Raw genomic sequence first — 14,376 nt, 5'->3', positions numbered from 1 at the left:
ATACATTAAAATGGTGGTCACAATCCAAGGACAGAAATTGGCTGGTTGTGAGAAGTTCCTTGGCCCATTGGTAACAGATAAATAATAGCCAGGAGCTATTGGATGGGTGACAGCAACCGTGGGGGGGGTGTATATGAGTGCCCACTGCCTCAGCTGAAGGCCTGGTGGGACAGCTTTGTCTTGCAGGCCCTGCAGAATTGAAGAAGATCCCACAGGGCTCTAATCTCAATGGGGAGCATGTTCCACCAGGCAGGGGCCAGAGCAGAGAAAGCCCTGGCCCTGGTCAAGGCAAGACAGACATCTTTTGGGCCAGGGATCACCAGGAGATGTTGATCCATGGAATGTAACACTCTTCAGGGTGTACACGGGAAGCGGCGGTCCCTCAGATATGTTGGTCCCAGGCCATGTAAGGATTTAAAGGTTACTACCAACACTGTGAAGTGAATCCAGAACTCAACTTGTAGCCAATGCAGTTGGCAGAGCACCTGCCAAATGTGGGCCCATACAAGCATCGCCGTCAGCAGGCGTGCCGCTGCATTTTGCACCAGCTGTAATTTCCAGTTCAGCCTCACGGGTAAGCCTGCATAGAGCAAACTGCCATAATCAAGCCTGGAAGTGACCATTGCATGGGTCACTGTAGCTAGGTCCTGTGGGGAGAGATAGGGTCTCAGTAACCTAATCTGCCTAAGATGGAAAAAGGCAAACCTGGCGACTGCAGTAACCTGGGCCTCCATGGAAAGAGAGGCACCCAGTGTTACTCCCAGGCTCCTCACTTTCTGGGTTGGCACCAAAAGCACCCCCTTCCAGACTGGGGAGTCTAATAACCATATCCATTCCCCCTCTGACTCAGGTACAGGACCTCTGTCTTCGCTGGATTAAGCTTCAACTGGCTCTGCCACAACCAGCCTCCAAAGCCTCAGCCAGATTATAAGGAGTGGAGGACGGATGGCCGTCCAATAACACAGCTGGGAGTCATCTGCTTACAATCCAGCCCATACCTCTGGATTTTCTCATTTTCTTACCTCAGTTGCTTTTTAGTATGGAAAACACACCCCAATGGCATTTCTAGTTACGTACGCTTACACTGTAAAATATGGGAACTGGAGACAGAAATTATTTTTAGAGTTGGTATCTAGAAAATAAACAACAACCAGACAAATGAAAACAAAATTGTCAGTCATAATTTGCAGCAAGTTCTTTTTTGTGCATTTCCACTGAGGTCTACCACATCTGAGCTGAGTGGTATGCAGGAGCTCTGAAAAACAAAGCAAAAAGGAAATACTGAATTTAGCCCAGTGCCTACAGACTTTAGAATTGCAAATAATTTGGGTTTAAATCATTATGAATTTTATCAGACCCTTCAGTTTACAAGGAGTATCACAGTCAAAAACAGAGTTACTTTTCTATGTCCACTGAAATCTGTAAATCAAGATGAACTCTGTTTGGTGTAGTGGTTAAGTACGTGGACTCTAATCTGAGAGAACCGGGTTTGATTCCTCACTTCTCCACTTACAGTTGCTGGATGACCGTGGGCAAGCCATGGTTCTGTCAGAGCTGTTCTTGAAAGAGCAGCTCTTGAAATATCTCAGCCTCACAGGGTATCTGCTGTAGAGAGGGGAAGGGAAAGGAGTTTGTAAGCCGCTCTGAGACGCCGAGTGAAGGGCAGGGTATAAATCTAATTTCTTCTTCTTCTCACAGTATCTAAGCAATGTCTATGTTTTGTATCTCAACAGTAAAAAGAGTACATAGAAGAGAACTGAACTTCTACTCATTCCAAACCTTACCTCCCCCGTCATTTTGTTGTTCCAGCCACTTTTCTCTATTTCCTGCTCACTTCTCTTATTGAAGGTGGTAAGGCAGAAAAGCAGCTGGTACAACAGAATGCATGAAGAAGGTGGGAGGATTCTGTACCCCTCTCCCAGATATTTTACTGTTGAAGACCTGCCATTCAGTGGACATAGAAAGGTAATTCTGCTTACGACTGTACTATTATTGTGAAACCCTTGTAAACTGAAGGGTCTGATATAGACCCATAAATGATGGCTACCATCATATCTAGATTGGATCTTACAAGGTGAAGAAATATCGAGAACTCTTTGTTTAAATGCTAGTATGTTAATAAAGAAATATACATATTAGAATATTTTATTGCTCTATACAGTATCTCACAAAATAAGCATGTGTGTGCCTATTCTCACATATATTTTCAAAGAACATACAACATCTACATGAGGACTGCTAGAAGAAACAATTGGTGAAAGAACTGTATTTTGCAGCGGGGTAATACTCAGCAGAGATCCTGTTCAAATGATCAGGAGTACAATTTTTTACTTAATTAAGCTACTTAAAATTTCACCTGGAAATGAATATGTGGCTACCATTTTCTATGAAGTTACATACAGCAGTTATTCTAAGGCAGCTTGTTACTGGGGAACCTCTGTAGCAGGCTAGAAGAACTATTTGGCCACTAGTTTCCTACACGAAATATGAGAGAACTGTGCAAAGCACCATCCTAATATTTGCAGGCAGCTTAGGTATGGTTACTGTAGCAAGCAAAGAATTCATTGCTTTAAGTAATTAGGTCGACACATTTTTAAAACAAAGTAAAAGATTTTTTTACACAATTTATACCATGCCTTTCTGTCCTCATCAAGGCCACCAAGGCAGCTAAGAGATTAAAAACAAACATAATAAAGACACACTTTAAAAATCATTAAAACCAAACAAAAGCATATCATTAAAACTAAGCTAAAATACACATACAAAACATTAAATAACTATTAAAACATAGGGCAGGAGGAGGGATCACTCAGTGAATACCAGATGAAACTAAAATGCTTTTGTCTGCTGGCAGAAGGCAGTAACAGAAGGGGACACGGGAATGTCTCTGGAGAGAGAGCATCAAATGTTTGGTGGCAACTGAGAACTGGGTTGCCATCCACATTTGTCTGACTGACTTTTTAAAAAAGTAAATATTGCATTTCTTTAGAACTATGATCTAGCCCAAATGCTTGTCTATTAGTAAAGGCTTAGGAATGGATTCCAAGGTTCTGTTCTGAAACCTTTGGTGGCACAAAAACTTCTGCATGGTGAAAGAGAGATGTTGTGCTGGTGTGAGGGTCTTCTGCTAGCGCAGGGGTGGCCAGACTGTGGCTCGGGAGCCGCATGCGGCTCTTTCGCACATGTTGTGTGGCTCCCAGCAGGGGGGCTGGGGAAGCTAAATATCATTAGCAAACAAATATCATTGGACAAATAAATATCATTATCAATATCTGCTTTTTACCGCTTTTGTTATTATTTTTTGCAGTCTCAGTTAATGTTAATAAGAAGCAAATTTGCATATTTCCCAGTAAAACAGTGTAATATTTGTTCATGTCTTGTGGCTCTTAAACATCTGACGTTTATTCTATGTGGCTCTTATGTTAAGCAGGTTTGGCCACCCCTGTGCTAGTGGAAGGGAACCTTTGGATCTAACCACTGGTTTTCATTATGTTATTAACAACTTAACAGATCTTACAAAGTACACAAGTACTTTTTACCTTTTTGACAGAAATCTGACAAATATTTTTAACCAATCTGGCACTGAATTTTTTTACAAGTTTAAGTTATCATTGTAAATATTTATTTAACCTATTCATGTTGATGGAGCATTCAGATATTTCTGCTACTGTGAAATTCCTGTCTAGTATTATGAAAGAAGCAAGCTGTGGGTCACAGACTTGCTTGCATCATAATTCAAACACATACCTTGTAAAAGACCAACCACAAATATTCCCTGTTTCACAAACTGGGAACTGAGGCAGTGAGTGGCTTGTCCAAAGCCAGCCCACCACAACCTTAGCTGAACATGAACCTCAATTTTTGAAGTCTAGTCTAGGACCAGTAAATTCTGGGCTACATTTGCTATCCTAGATTTTTCATTCCCTTAAAAAGATTAAAGAACAAATACCAAAATCCATTATATGATAAAGGTATAGCATTTAGGCAGTAAGTTTGTTTGTTTAGAACATTTTTATCCTGCCTCTCCAGGAACCTGCCCAAGGCAGCTTACAAAATAAAAGTAATAAATACAAAACATTAAATGATATTAATTCAAATCCAACTCCAGAAATGTGATTCAACAAGAGCACTTTTAAGTGAAGGGACGAGGGGGGGAAATACTAAATGTCACACCCAGAAGGCACCCCCTTCTGGTTGCATCTTGAGGTATTTATAAGGGAAGCTGCAGTCATAGATGCCATAAGGCCTAGTAGCCTTTTAATATAAAGAGCAGACTGAAAATGATTATTTAAGTAAAGTACTTGACCAGCAACTAGATGTGAAAAACCCTATGAGAAGGTAAATAGGGCATGGGCCAGTTTAGAATTTAACAGGGAATGTATGAATTGCACCTGCTCTGAAGGGGAGGGGCTCCCTCCTTTAGGTTTTAAAGGGCTAAAAGTAGCTCAAAACAATTCCGAGCAGCTGACCTGCACATGCGCAGTTCCCAGTGTGGGACTGTACAGAAGACTGGCAATGAATTTTTTTGTTTCATCTGCTTTTCCCTGATTGACCCTATTTCATGTTTGTTTTATGTGTTTTTACATGTACTGCTTTTAAAGTTGGGTTTTAATGCCTTTATAACTGTTATGGCTTCAGGGCCTAACTGGATAGACAGGTGGGATACCAGTATTTTAAATAAATAAGAGGGAATTCACAAAAGTGAATGAAAATCAGCCTCAGAATAATGTGAAAACATCTAACATGAGACAGACAGCTCAGTGCCATTTCCCTGAATCTGAAGCTAATTGACTCCTGGATCTTGTCAAAACAGACATTATGCAGAAGAACCTGCAATATTAGTATTGCTAAATAGCAGAAAAAGGCAACACTTCAGTTATTCCTAATTTTAGATACTATGTAAAGTGAGGCATAAAATAATTGGTAAATCTTCTGGAACAGTTTATGTGAAGGGTAAGTGCCTTTGATTATTGATATAGCAGCTTGGATCCTATGGAGCACAAATATAAGGACACAGTTCTTTCCGGCTTTCCTCTGTCCTCCAGCTGACCCCAAACCTCTGAAATGGTGATGCTAGAAGTTGTAAAACTCTTGGGGGGAAAGCCACAAGGCCTAGGGACTTCACTGAGGAAAGAGAACTAGCAAAACTGCTGTCTTCTGTCAGTCGAAAGTCCATTGCACAGGAACAGTACCAGCCTGTTTCCCTCTCCACAGCGCAGTCCATGGCCTGCATGACTTTTTGTCTATGTGAGTCCTGCAACCACTGGTGTCAGCATTTTGGAGGACTTGGGAGGTACTGGATGAAGGAGGAGGGTAAGGAAGACCTATACCCATGGATATTGCTTTACACTGGCTTGGATCCTGTGAAGCACATGTAATCTAATGCATTATCAATAGAATTTACAATTAGTACGGGAGGGAAATGTTTGGACGATGTTTGCCAGATGAATAAGATTTGCAGTGAGTGGCTGTTCCCTTCCTGCTACAGGTATTTAAGCCTGTGTGTGGCCAGAGGCTTTTGATGTGAGTGAAAAGGAACCTGGCCCTTGGCAGATGGCTTGCAGTCAGTGGCCCTGAATAAACCAGTCCAGTTAATCCAGGATTAGCCCAGGATGCCGAAGGAGTTGTTGCTTTGTTTTATTTTTATATTTTCTTGTAAGCCACCTTAAATCCCCAGTGGGGAGAAAAGCAGAATAGAAATACTCCAATAACTCACTCATAGATGAAATAGGTGTTCCATTTCAGTTTTCTAAACTTGTTTTTAGATCTCCAACAATAGCCACAGTCCATAATCAAGTTAATTGACTTTGCCTTGAACATACTGCTGTCCTTATTAAAAACCATGCTTCTATAATGCCTGGCAACTATAAAATTAGGGAACAACCACTCAAAGTATGGTAGCTGGCAGAGTTGTAGTACAAGCTGGCCTTATTCCACCTACTACAGATCACTATAATTTAGGCGTTCTCGTTTTTGTTTGTAGTGAACATCTCAGTCATATAGAATCAAGACAGCTATGGAAGCATAAGCAAACAGAACTAAAACAAAGGCATGTGTTTCACCTAGCAAAAATAATTTTTGCTTTCTGTATAGGATAGGGTTAAAAAAAACACCTGTGGGTAAAGGTACTGGGGAAGCAAAATGCTGGGCGACGTATCTATTCAAGTCCTAGTGCTAACAGAGAACAAGGGTAGGGGTGGGAGAAGATGTCCAATCAAGATGTTCCCAGGTAGGGTTCAGAAAACGCTTTTTTTTTCAACCCTGGATGCTGATGCTATTATTTCCCCCTTTGCATATACAAAGGAGAGAATTTGTTCAGCAACTATATTGTCTCTGTTGTGCGTACAGAGTTTCGTGGTAATTGTTGGTTCAGATGTTTCTAAGACCAACTTTATTCTAAATTCTTTCAGTTGTGTATGCAGGAGACTTTACTCCTGTTATGCTGTCTTTAGGAAGGTGCTGTTGACAGTTAGCTTCAGCTTAGCATCAGCTTCCTCCTCCTGATCAGAGGTGGGGAAGAAAACTCCATAGGAAGAGTTGGATGTGGCTAATGAATGCCACTTCCAAGCAGCTTGTGAGCAATAGTCTTGAAAACACCATTCTACAAGACCATCAGTTGTTTGCAAAATATTAGTGAGTATTTTTATAGCGTGCATGCACAGCCTCCATTCATAAACAAATGCACTTTAAATATCTTTGTTCCTGGCCTTTAAAATTACCTCCCAAGCATATCTATCTGGGGAAATAGCAGTTCTATTACTGAGCTTATTGTAATCTCTGATTCTATTAGAATCACAGAATCATAGACTTGGAAGGGATCTCCAGGGTCATCTAGTTCAACCCCCTGCACAATGCAGGAAATTCACAAATTCCTCCCCCATCACCACAGTGACTCCTGCTCCATGCTCAGAAGATGGCAAAAAAATCTCCAGGATCCCTGTCCAAACTGGTCTGGAGAAAATTGCTTCCTGACCCCAAAGTGGCAATCGGTATTTCCCTGGGTGTGTAAGAAAGGGCCATGAGAACTAAGCACTGATGCAACCCTTCCTGCCCTCCTCTCACGATTTGCCTAAATTCACAGAACCAGCATTGCTGACAGATGGCCATCTAGCCTCTGTTTGGAAACCTCCAAAGAAGGAGAGCCCACCACCTCCCGAGGAAGCCTGTTCCACAGAGGAACGGAGCTTACTGAGTTTATTGTAGCCTCTGATCTTTGCATGAACCTTCCATGCTGAAAATATTCATAATTTATGTCCTCCTTTTTCCACAGCCAATTATATTTGGAACCTCTCTCAGGTATCTGTTGACTTGCAAATGGCTGCATCCTTCAAATAGTCAGAGGAAAACAAGTTGCTACAGCAATGCACAGGAACCTGGGAGCCAAACAAACAGGAAATACACACTGTTCTTCCACAGTTCTGCAAGTTCTCCTCAGTTAATTCCCAAGCCTTCTACTATCACATATTTATATTCCTTCCACAATGGATGCTGGACTGGATAAAACTGTTTATTGAGTACTATTATCATAAATTGTAACTGTAGTCACTACCAGTGGTAAAAAGCAGCAGTTTAACACATCCACACAAGGGTGCTAATTACTTAATTGTAATAACTATTAGTAACTCAGGTCCTGTCCATACGAGGCCTTTTGGGCTGGGAGCGGGACGGAACGGGGGCAGAGCAAACGGGCGCGATCCCACCGCAACATCTGGGAAGCGTACCATCTCCGGCCCTGATCCGGCCCTTCCAGCGCTGCTCCGCACCAAAAAAGAACCACCTACCGAGGTGGTTCTTTTCGAAGGGCTGCAGCAACGCTGACCATGGGATCGCCGGCACGTCCTTGCACCGGCGCATCCCCGGCTCCTGGCCGAATTGCACATGTGTGAGCATGCGCAGTTCGCCAGGCTCCCCTCCCCACCGTCGCTTTCTCCCCGGCATCTGATCGTGCTGGGGAGCGACGGCGCCGCGGCTCGGGGGATCCGTGAGATCCCGCCGCGCCGTCTCAACTTTGCTGCGGCTCACAATAGCCGCAGTTCGAGCGTCCTTTTCCCTGCCGTGTGGCAGGGACCTCAGTTGAGCAGGAATCCAAAAAGGCTGCATAGAAATTTTCTAAATCAATCAATCAATCAATCAACCACATTACTTTAAAAACTGAGCTTTTTTTTGTTTTTGCCATTTAAATTGTCATGTTTTATGTTTTCTGAGACAAATATGGTGAAATGAGATCAAGTCATTACAGACAGGTAATCTAACAAAGTCCCTATGCACTCCACTGGAAGCCACCTAGCTTCCTGTCTACTCACCCAACTAACAAGAGAACAGCCTTAGCCTATCCTTAGATGGAAAGCATAGGAAAAATCCCAGCATCTACCAAAGATCTTATTTATTTTTGAAATTGTTAGGCTGCTTCTCCAGAATCCTGTTTGAGGGGATTGATCTGACTCAGAATGGTCAAGCTGTAGATATCAGAGAGACAGAAAAAAATATTGATGAAGCTCTACGGCATTAATCTAGATTAGATTACTGCCGTGTGTCTACATGAGGAACGAGGATGTTGACTAGAGTGGGTCATAGGGAATATATCACTCCAGTCTTGTTCCATCAACACTGTCCCTTTCTGTTGCTGTCTTCTGCCAGAGGTTGAAGACTTTTTTGTTTCTCTTGGCATTCCCTCAGTGACCCCTCCTTCCTCCCCAATGTTTGAACTGATGTTTTTATCTTTTGTACCTGAAGCTTTGATTTTAACTTGTTTTAATGATGTATTTGTGTATTGGTTTTAATGGCTTTTAAGATAATATTTTAATTAGTATGTTCTAATTTATTAGCTGCCATGGTGGCCCTATGGGGGTAGAAAGGCAGGGTCAAAATCTGGTAATAAATTAATAATTGTGGCCCCATGGGAATTCCCACAGGTGGTTTCCATGCTAAATAAATGTATACAATACTTGGGCTACAAAAAACCGATAAGAACCACTCTGCACATTTTTACTATGAAGATTGTTCTCACAGTCCCAAAATAATTATGTTTAGAAGCAGCTTGTATTATGCTTTTCTTCCTTTCTTCCCAAGCAGCTGACATGAGGGTCAGGCAATCTCCTTTAGGTCAGTTACAAAAAAAGATTGCATTTCTGATCAGTAGAAGTTTTGTAGATCTATTATATATGGTTATTGACAATAATGATAAACGTAGGGGGGAAATGGTTCATGTAAAACAAATTGAAAGGAAACCACGTGTCTGAAAGAACACTTACGAAACAAAAATGTCAATTGGATCCTACCACTCTGTTCTGCTGGCAGCTTCTCATATCATCGATGTAGTAAAGTGGTAGGATTCAGCCCTTGGGCTTCATCATACACTATGCCTCTTTGGTTTGGTGTAGTGTTTAAGTGTGTGGACTCTAATCTGGGAGAACCGGGTTTGATTCCCCACTCCTCCACTTGCACCTGCTGATGTGACCTTGGGTCAGTCACAAGCTCTGGCACAGCTGTCCTTGAAAAAGAGCAGTTTGTGTCAGAGTTCTCTCAGCCCCACCCACCTCACAGGGTGTCTGTTGTGGGGAGGGGGAGGGGAAGGGAAAGGAGTTTGTAAGCTGCTCTGAGACTCCAAGTGAAGGGCGGGGGATAAATCCAATCTCCTCCTCCTCCTCAGTGATTTTGTGTGTTCTTTCAGGAATTAATTCAGGAATATTTTTTTAAACTGAACTAGTTCACATCCATTCCAAATTAAATTTTGAATTCAGATCTAACATCCACTTACAATGCCATCCTAAGAAGAGTTAAATCTCTTCAAGTCCACCTTAGTCCCTATGTGAAGGGCCAAATGATAGTAACAACCTGTAGATATTTTAGTCCAGATGCTCTTTGGAAAAGACTTCAGGATAGGAAGGGAACTAATTTAGTCTCCTGAGCCATATAATGGCAGTTGAAATACATCGTGATCAGAAGCACTTCTGCTTTTGCAGATGGGTTTGTAGGTTGGTATAGGTATGTAGTCAGTAGATCCACATGTCTACAAATCCTCTTTCCTGGCTCATATATTTTGCTTCTTCCAAACCACTCTTGTCAATGTAGTAAAGACTGCAATACACAGAAGTGGCTCATATTAGTACTTCAACTACATCTCTCAGTTCACAGGATTTGATCTAGGGGTATGGGAGTGTAATCTGCTTCCATCTCAATCCTCACCTGTTTTCCCAAAATCCTACCTTGTCCAATATTTCTTGAGCTAGTACTGAAAAGGCATGTTCAATGTTTATATTGTTCTTAGCACTGGTTTCAAAAAAGGGAATTCCATACTCCCACGCCAGCTGGAAAACAAAAGAGAATGAAAGGCTATGTATACTGATAACCAGTAAAAGTAAAACTAATTCATAGCAAAGAAACCCCAAACCAAAACAGGATTTTACAGTTCTGATTAGGAACACACATATACATTGAAATAACTTGTATAGTTTGAAATATTCAAGTAAAATATTTAGAGTTAGGATGAAAACGTATATTGCTGAACGACAGTACCTGTTATCTGATAATTAGGAACAAAATATTCTTCAGTTTTACTGGGAGTCCTGGCAATTTCACTAACCATAAATTCCAATACCACCTACTGGCTCTCACTTCCAAAATTGCATGATTATGTGAGACAGTTAACAGATGTACTACACTTTAACTTTTTAAATTAAATTATACCATAGCAAGGAAATACAACTTGCAGTTTAAACTGTTTATAATTTTAAAATCCTTACCTGTACCACCAAAAAATGTATTCAAAGTAAGGAAAAGAGCTTTCAAATGATAAACAGTACTTGCCCAACATTTTAATTTTGTTTTATATTACTTTAACAAAATAAGTAATTGTTCCAGCTATGAATTTCTAGCATGGATTGATCCATTCCATTTACATCTGAAATGTGTCCTTATTATTATAATTACTATTATGATAGTAACTTGTTTATCCAGTCTATCCCAGTAGAATTCTATAAAAGGTAGACAAACGTTAGCCAAAACTACTCTCCCTTTACTAACATTTATTTATTTATTTATTTATTTATTTATTTATTTATTATATTTTTATCCCGCCCTCCCCGCAAACGGGCTCAGGGCGGCTAACAAACAAGGGCACCATGTGCCAAGTAAAAAACATTAGAACGCATAAAAACAACCATTTTATCAAAATTAAAGTGCTCAGTTATGTTAATATTAATCATTTAGTCAAATAAATCAAGTCAAGATGGTGATCAATAGATGTTACTCAAGCCCAAATCGGCAGTACCGCTCCATCAGAATACTGTAACTCGATCTTTTGGGCCATCGATCTTAAATGGGCCATCCCAATGCCCCATGTTCCCATGAGGCAGTTGGTGGTTGCGGTGGCGGCGGCTCCTAATTAAAAGCCTGGTGGAAGAGCTCCATCTTGCAGGCCCTGCGGAACTGTGAAAGGTCTCACAGGGTCCTGATCTCCTCTGGGAGCTCGTTCTACCAGGTAGGAGCCACCACTGAGAAGGCCCTGGCCCTGGTTACCACAAGCCTGGCCTCCCTGGGGCCTGGAATCACTAACCGATGTTGTGCCCCTGACCTCTCTAGGGTTCTGTCTAGGGTATGGAATGGTATTTCACATTCCTGTTTTTGATTTATATAAAAACACTTGTTTACAGTTGTGTTATGCTACAGACCCATACCTATTATAATGTCAATACTTGGTAAAAGTGCTTCCACTGTTTGTGTTATCTTTGTTGGGGTATAACAAGATTACTGGAAAAATCCGTTGAGTATTATTTTTAATGCATATCTGGTATCTTTCAAATATCAAGTACATTGGTGGATAATTCAGAATGAATATCTCAGTTGTGTAATGTCATGTTTTATGAAATGTTGTCTGTCAACAGAAATGGAGCAAAAGTATCTGAAAGTGTGACTAAATCAAAGCATGTGACATACCACAACTGAGATACTCTGTCAACTCCACACTTTAACATTTCCATTAAAATTAATTTTGTTTCAGCTTTTTAAAAAATAAGTTTGTACCCATGCCCATCTTTCAGACAATTTCCAAAAACCTCAGTATCCTCCTAGCATATCATGTGGCATCTTTGTTTTAGAATGGCTGGCATTTAAAGGTGAAACAAAAATACCGTTGTCTCAACCCAATTTTAAAATACAGTTGGTGTGCACTAAAACTGGTAAATGTTCATGCAACACATGAAGTTCATTTATTTATATAAAGCTTTTAAAACATACAATTTTTGAGTCTGCAGTGGCATTTTTTATGGATACGTTTCAAATACAAGCTTCCTCTGGTGGGGCAGCAGGAAAGAAATAAGAAAGAAAAGTCAAATAAATTGAGGAAGGAAAGAACCAGCACAACTTTTTGAACACTGAATTTCATTCTTTTACCTTTCTTTTACCTAATTTCAATGCAGCGCCCTTGCAAATGTCTTTCCTGCAGGTTAGCATAGGGGAAAGGCATAGAATTTACTGCTATTTTAAGCAGCTCTAATTACAGGTTACTTTTTATAGGTGAATACATAGAGCAAACAAAAAGGATTGAGGTATTTGTGCCAAAAGGCAGAAACCAAAGAAGAGCAAACCTTTTAGTCAATCACATTAGGAAGATTTCAAGAATCTCATCCCAACAAAACAAAGTTAGTGTTCAAAACTATCCTAGAAACTGTGTGAATTTTTGTCGCCCACCTTCAATACACAAGAGTAGGGCAACTTGACAAAGGAACAATTTTATTTTATTTGAAGCTACTTAAAGTGTAATCCTAAAAACATATTCCTGTGAGTAAGCCCCTAAGCAGGCTTCAGTCGGATTCTTAATAGATTTCAGGGTTGCACAGTTAATGAAGCAAAAAGTAACAAAACCTGTGTCCAGGGGTAGTGGCCCTGCTCCTGTACTCATCTGCTCCAGAGGAAACCCCAACAGGGAACTGCCTTGCCAAAATACCATGGAAGCAAGCAGCCCAACAAGAGGCTGTGGGGAAGTGAGCAAGAATGAGGCCATGCCCAAACATGCACTGGCAGCAGTGCAGCCTCAAAACAGGTCCAGTGCACGCCTGATATGGAAGGTGGAGCTTAGGAAGCAATGTGCACCTCGGAACAAGCCAGAGGTGGAAACCACAGCAGCTGGTGCCTCCTGTGGCTTGTGCTGCCTCTTGAAACCTCAGGAGTGGGTGGGGCAGAAGAAGGGAAGGCCCAGCCCGAGAGCCAGTGACTCAGATTCCCTTCAATCACCATGGGCTCATCTCTGAAGAGAGGACACTGGAATAGTCCAGGGTTAGCCTACCCCCCCATAAGCCTTTATTAGGCCAGCCCAGGGAAGGCCAAGATCTATCCCATGTCAGTCAGTGTTGCCAACGCAGCGCCTCTCTGAATTCTGAGACCCTTCTTGAGGCATGGCTAACAGAAAGGAAGACCTGGAGAGTGCAGCAGTTCTGGACCCCACCCTGGGTGAGGAGAACACCTGGTTATCCCTTTCCTTATTAGTGAAATGCATGTTGTACATGCAGATGTGCTAGGTTCCAAAAAAGGGCCCGCGGAGGACTTATGGAAAATATTAGATGGAAAGTTTTGTGGCTTTGTAAGCATGTGCTTTTGAATGATCATGAGAAAGAGAGCTGTGTACAGAAACCAGAGCAGGGTATCCAGCCGGTCGGTTACACTAAGCAATGTAAGCATTCCCTTCAGCATGATTATTTTGTTGGGGGAGAAGCAGAGGGCAGCTGAACAAAGCAAAGACTCTACTAAGGGCTGATTCATGTGTTACAAAGTCCTTATACTCCTCACATGGCCACCTTGGGGACTTTTAGTCGAGAGTGCACTGGGAGTTCCATGCTCAGAACTCCCCTGTGTGTACACAGGCCCAATTCCAATTGGGACTATGGTCCATATAGATTTAAACCTCCCCTTGACACTATTTTCCTGACCTGAAGCAGCCCCTGGAGAACCGCTGATTGTCCTACTGGGGAAACTTACGTACTGATGAAATGGGGAAATGGCATAAGGAAGGCTTAATGGCCCCTCTTCCCATACCACATTCCTGATCTGAATTGATCCCACATATGCATGGGAATGAAGTTCTGAACATATAACTCCAGGCATACACTGATCAAAAATCCTTGTGGCAGCCATTTGGGGCACGCAAGGACTTTGTAACATGTGAATCAACCCTAAGCCAACCCTAGGAATTACATGGTCTATAAGTGGAAGGAAAGAACAGCACAAAAAAACAGGATCACGAAACCGCGGGGAAAATCGGGCGATGCCGTGGGTCAAAATGCGGCCGCACGGCTTCGTGTGGGAAATTGACCAATAGAAGTTGGGCAAAGTGAGGCACGACCGTGGCGCAGCTCTTGTGTGAAATCGGTCCAGGTCTCTGTC

The 14,376-nt window shown here is 41.7% G+C and overlaps 1 protein-coding gene across 1 annotated transcript in view; it reads right to left on the bottom strand.

Annotated features, from left to right (window-relative positions):
• Window positions 1–1,177: 1,177 nt before the first annotated feature.
• LOC107113250 (ras-related protein Rab-10-like) overlaps window positions 1,178–14,376 on the bottom strand; it is a 51,773-nt gene continuing 38,574 nt past the window's right edge. Inside the window, exons 5-6 of the mRNA XM_015414551.1 lie at window positions 10,206–10,307; window positions 1,178–1,255 (exon numbers count right to left, since the gene is read on the bottom strand). Coding sequence (XP_015270037.1) covers window positions 1,178–1,255; window positions 10,206–10,307 — 180 coding nt within the window. The remainder of the gene's footprint in view (window positions 1,256–10,205; window positions 10,308–14,376) is intronic.

This window comes from Gekko japonicus, unplaced genomic scaffold, assembly GCF_001447785.1.
Source record: "Gekko japonicus isolate JY-2015 unplaced genomic scaffold, Gekko_japonicus_V1.1 scaffold559, whole genome shotgun sequence".
In the NCBI taxonomy this organism is placed as follows: Eukaryota; Metazoa; Chordata; class Lepidosauria; order Squamata; family Gekkonidae; genus Gekko; species Gekko japonicus.
Note: the sequence above shows the minus strand (reverse complement) of the source record. Positions and strands in the feature narration are given on the sequence as shown.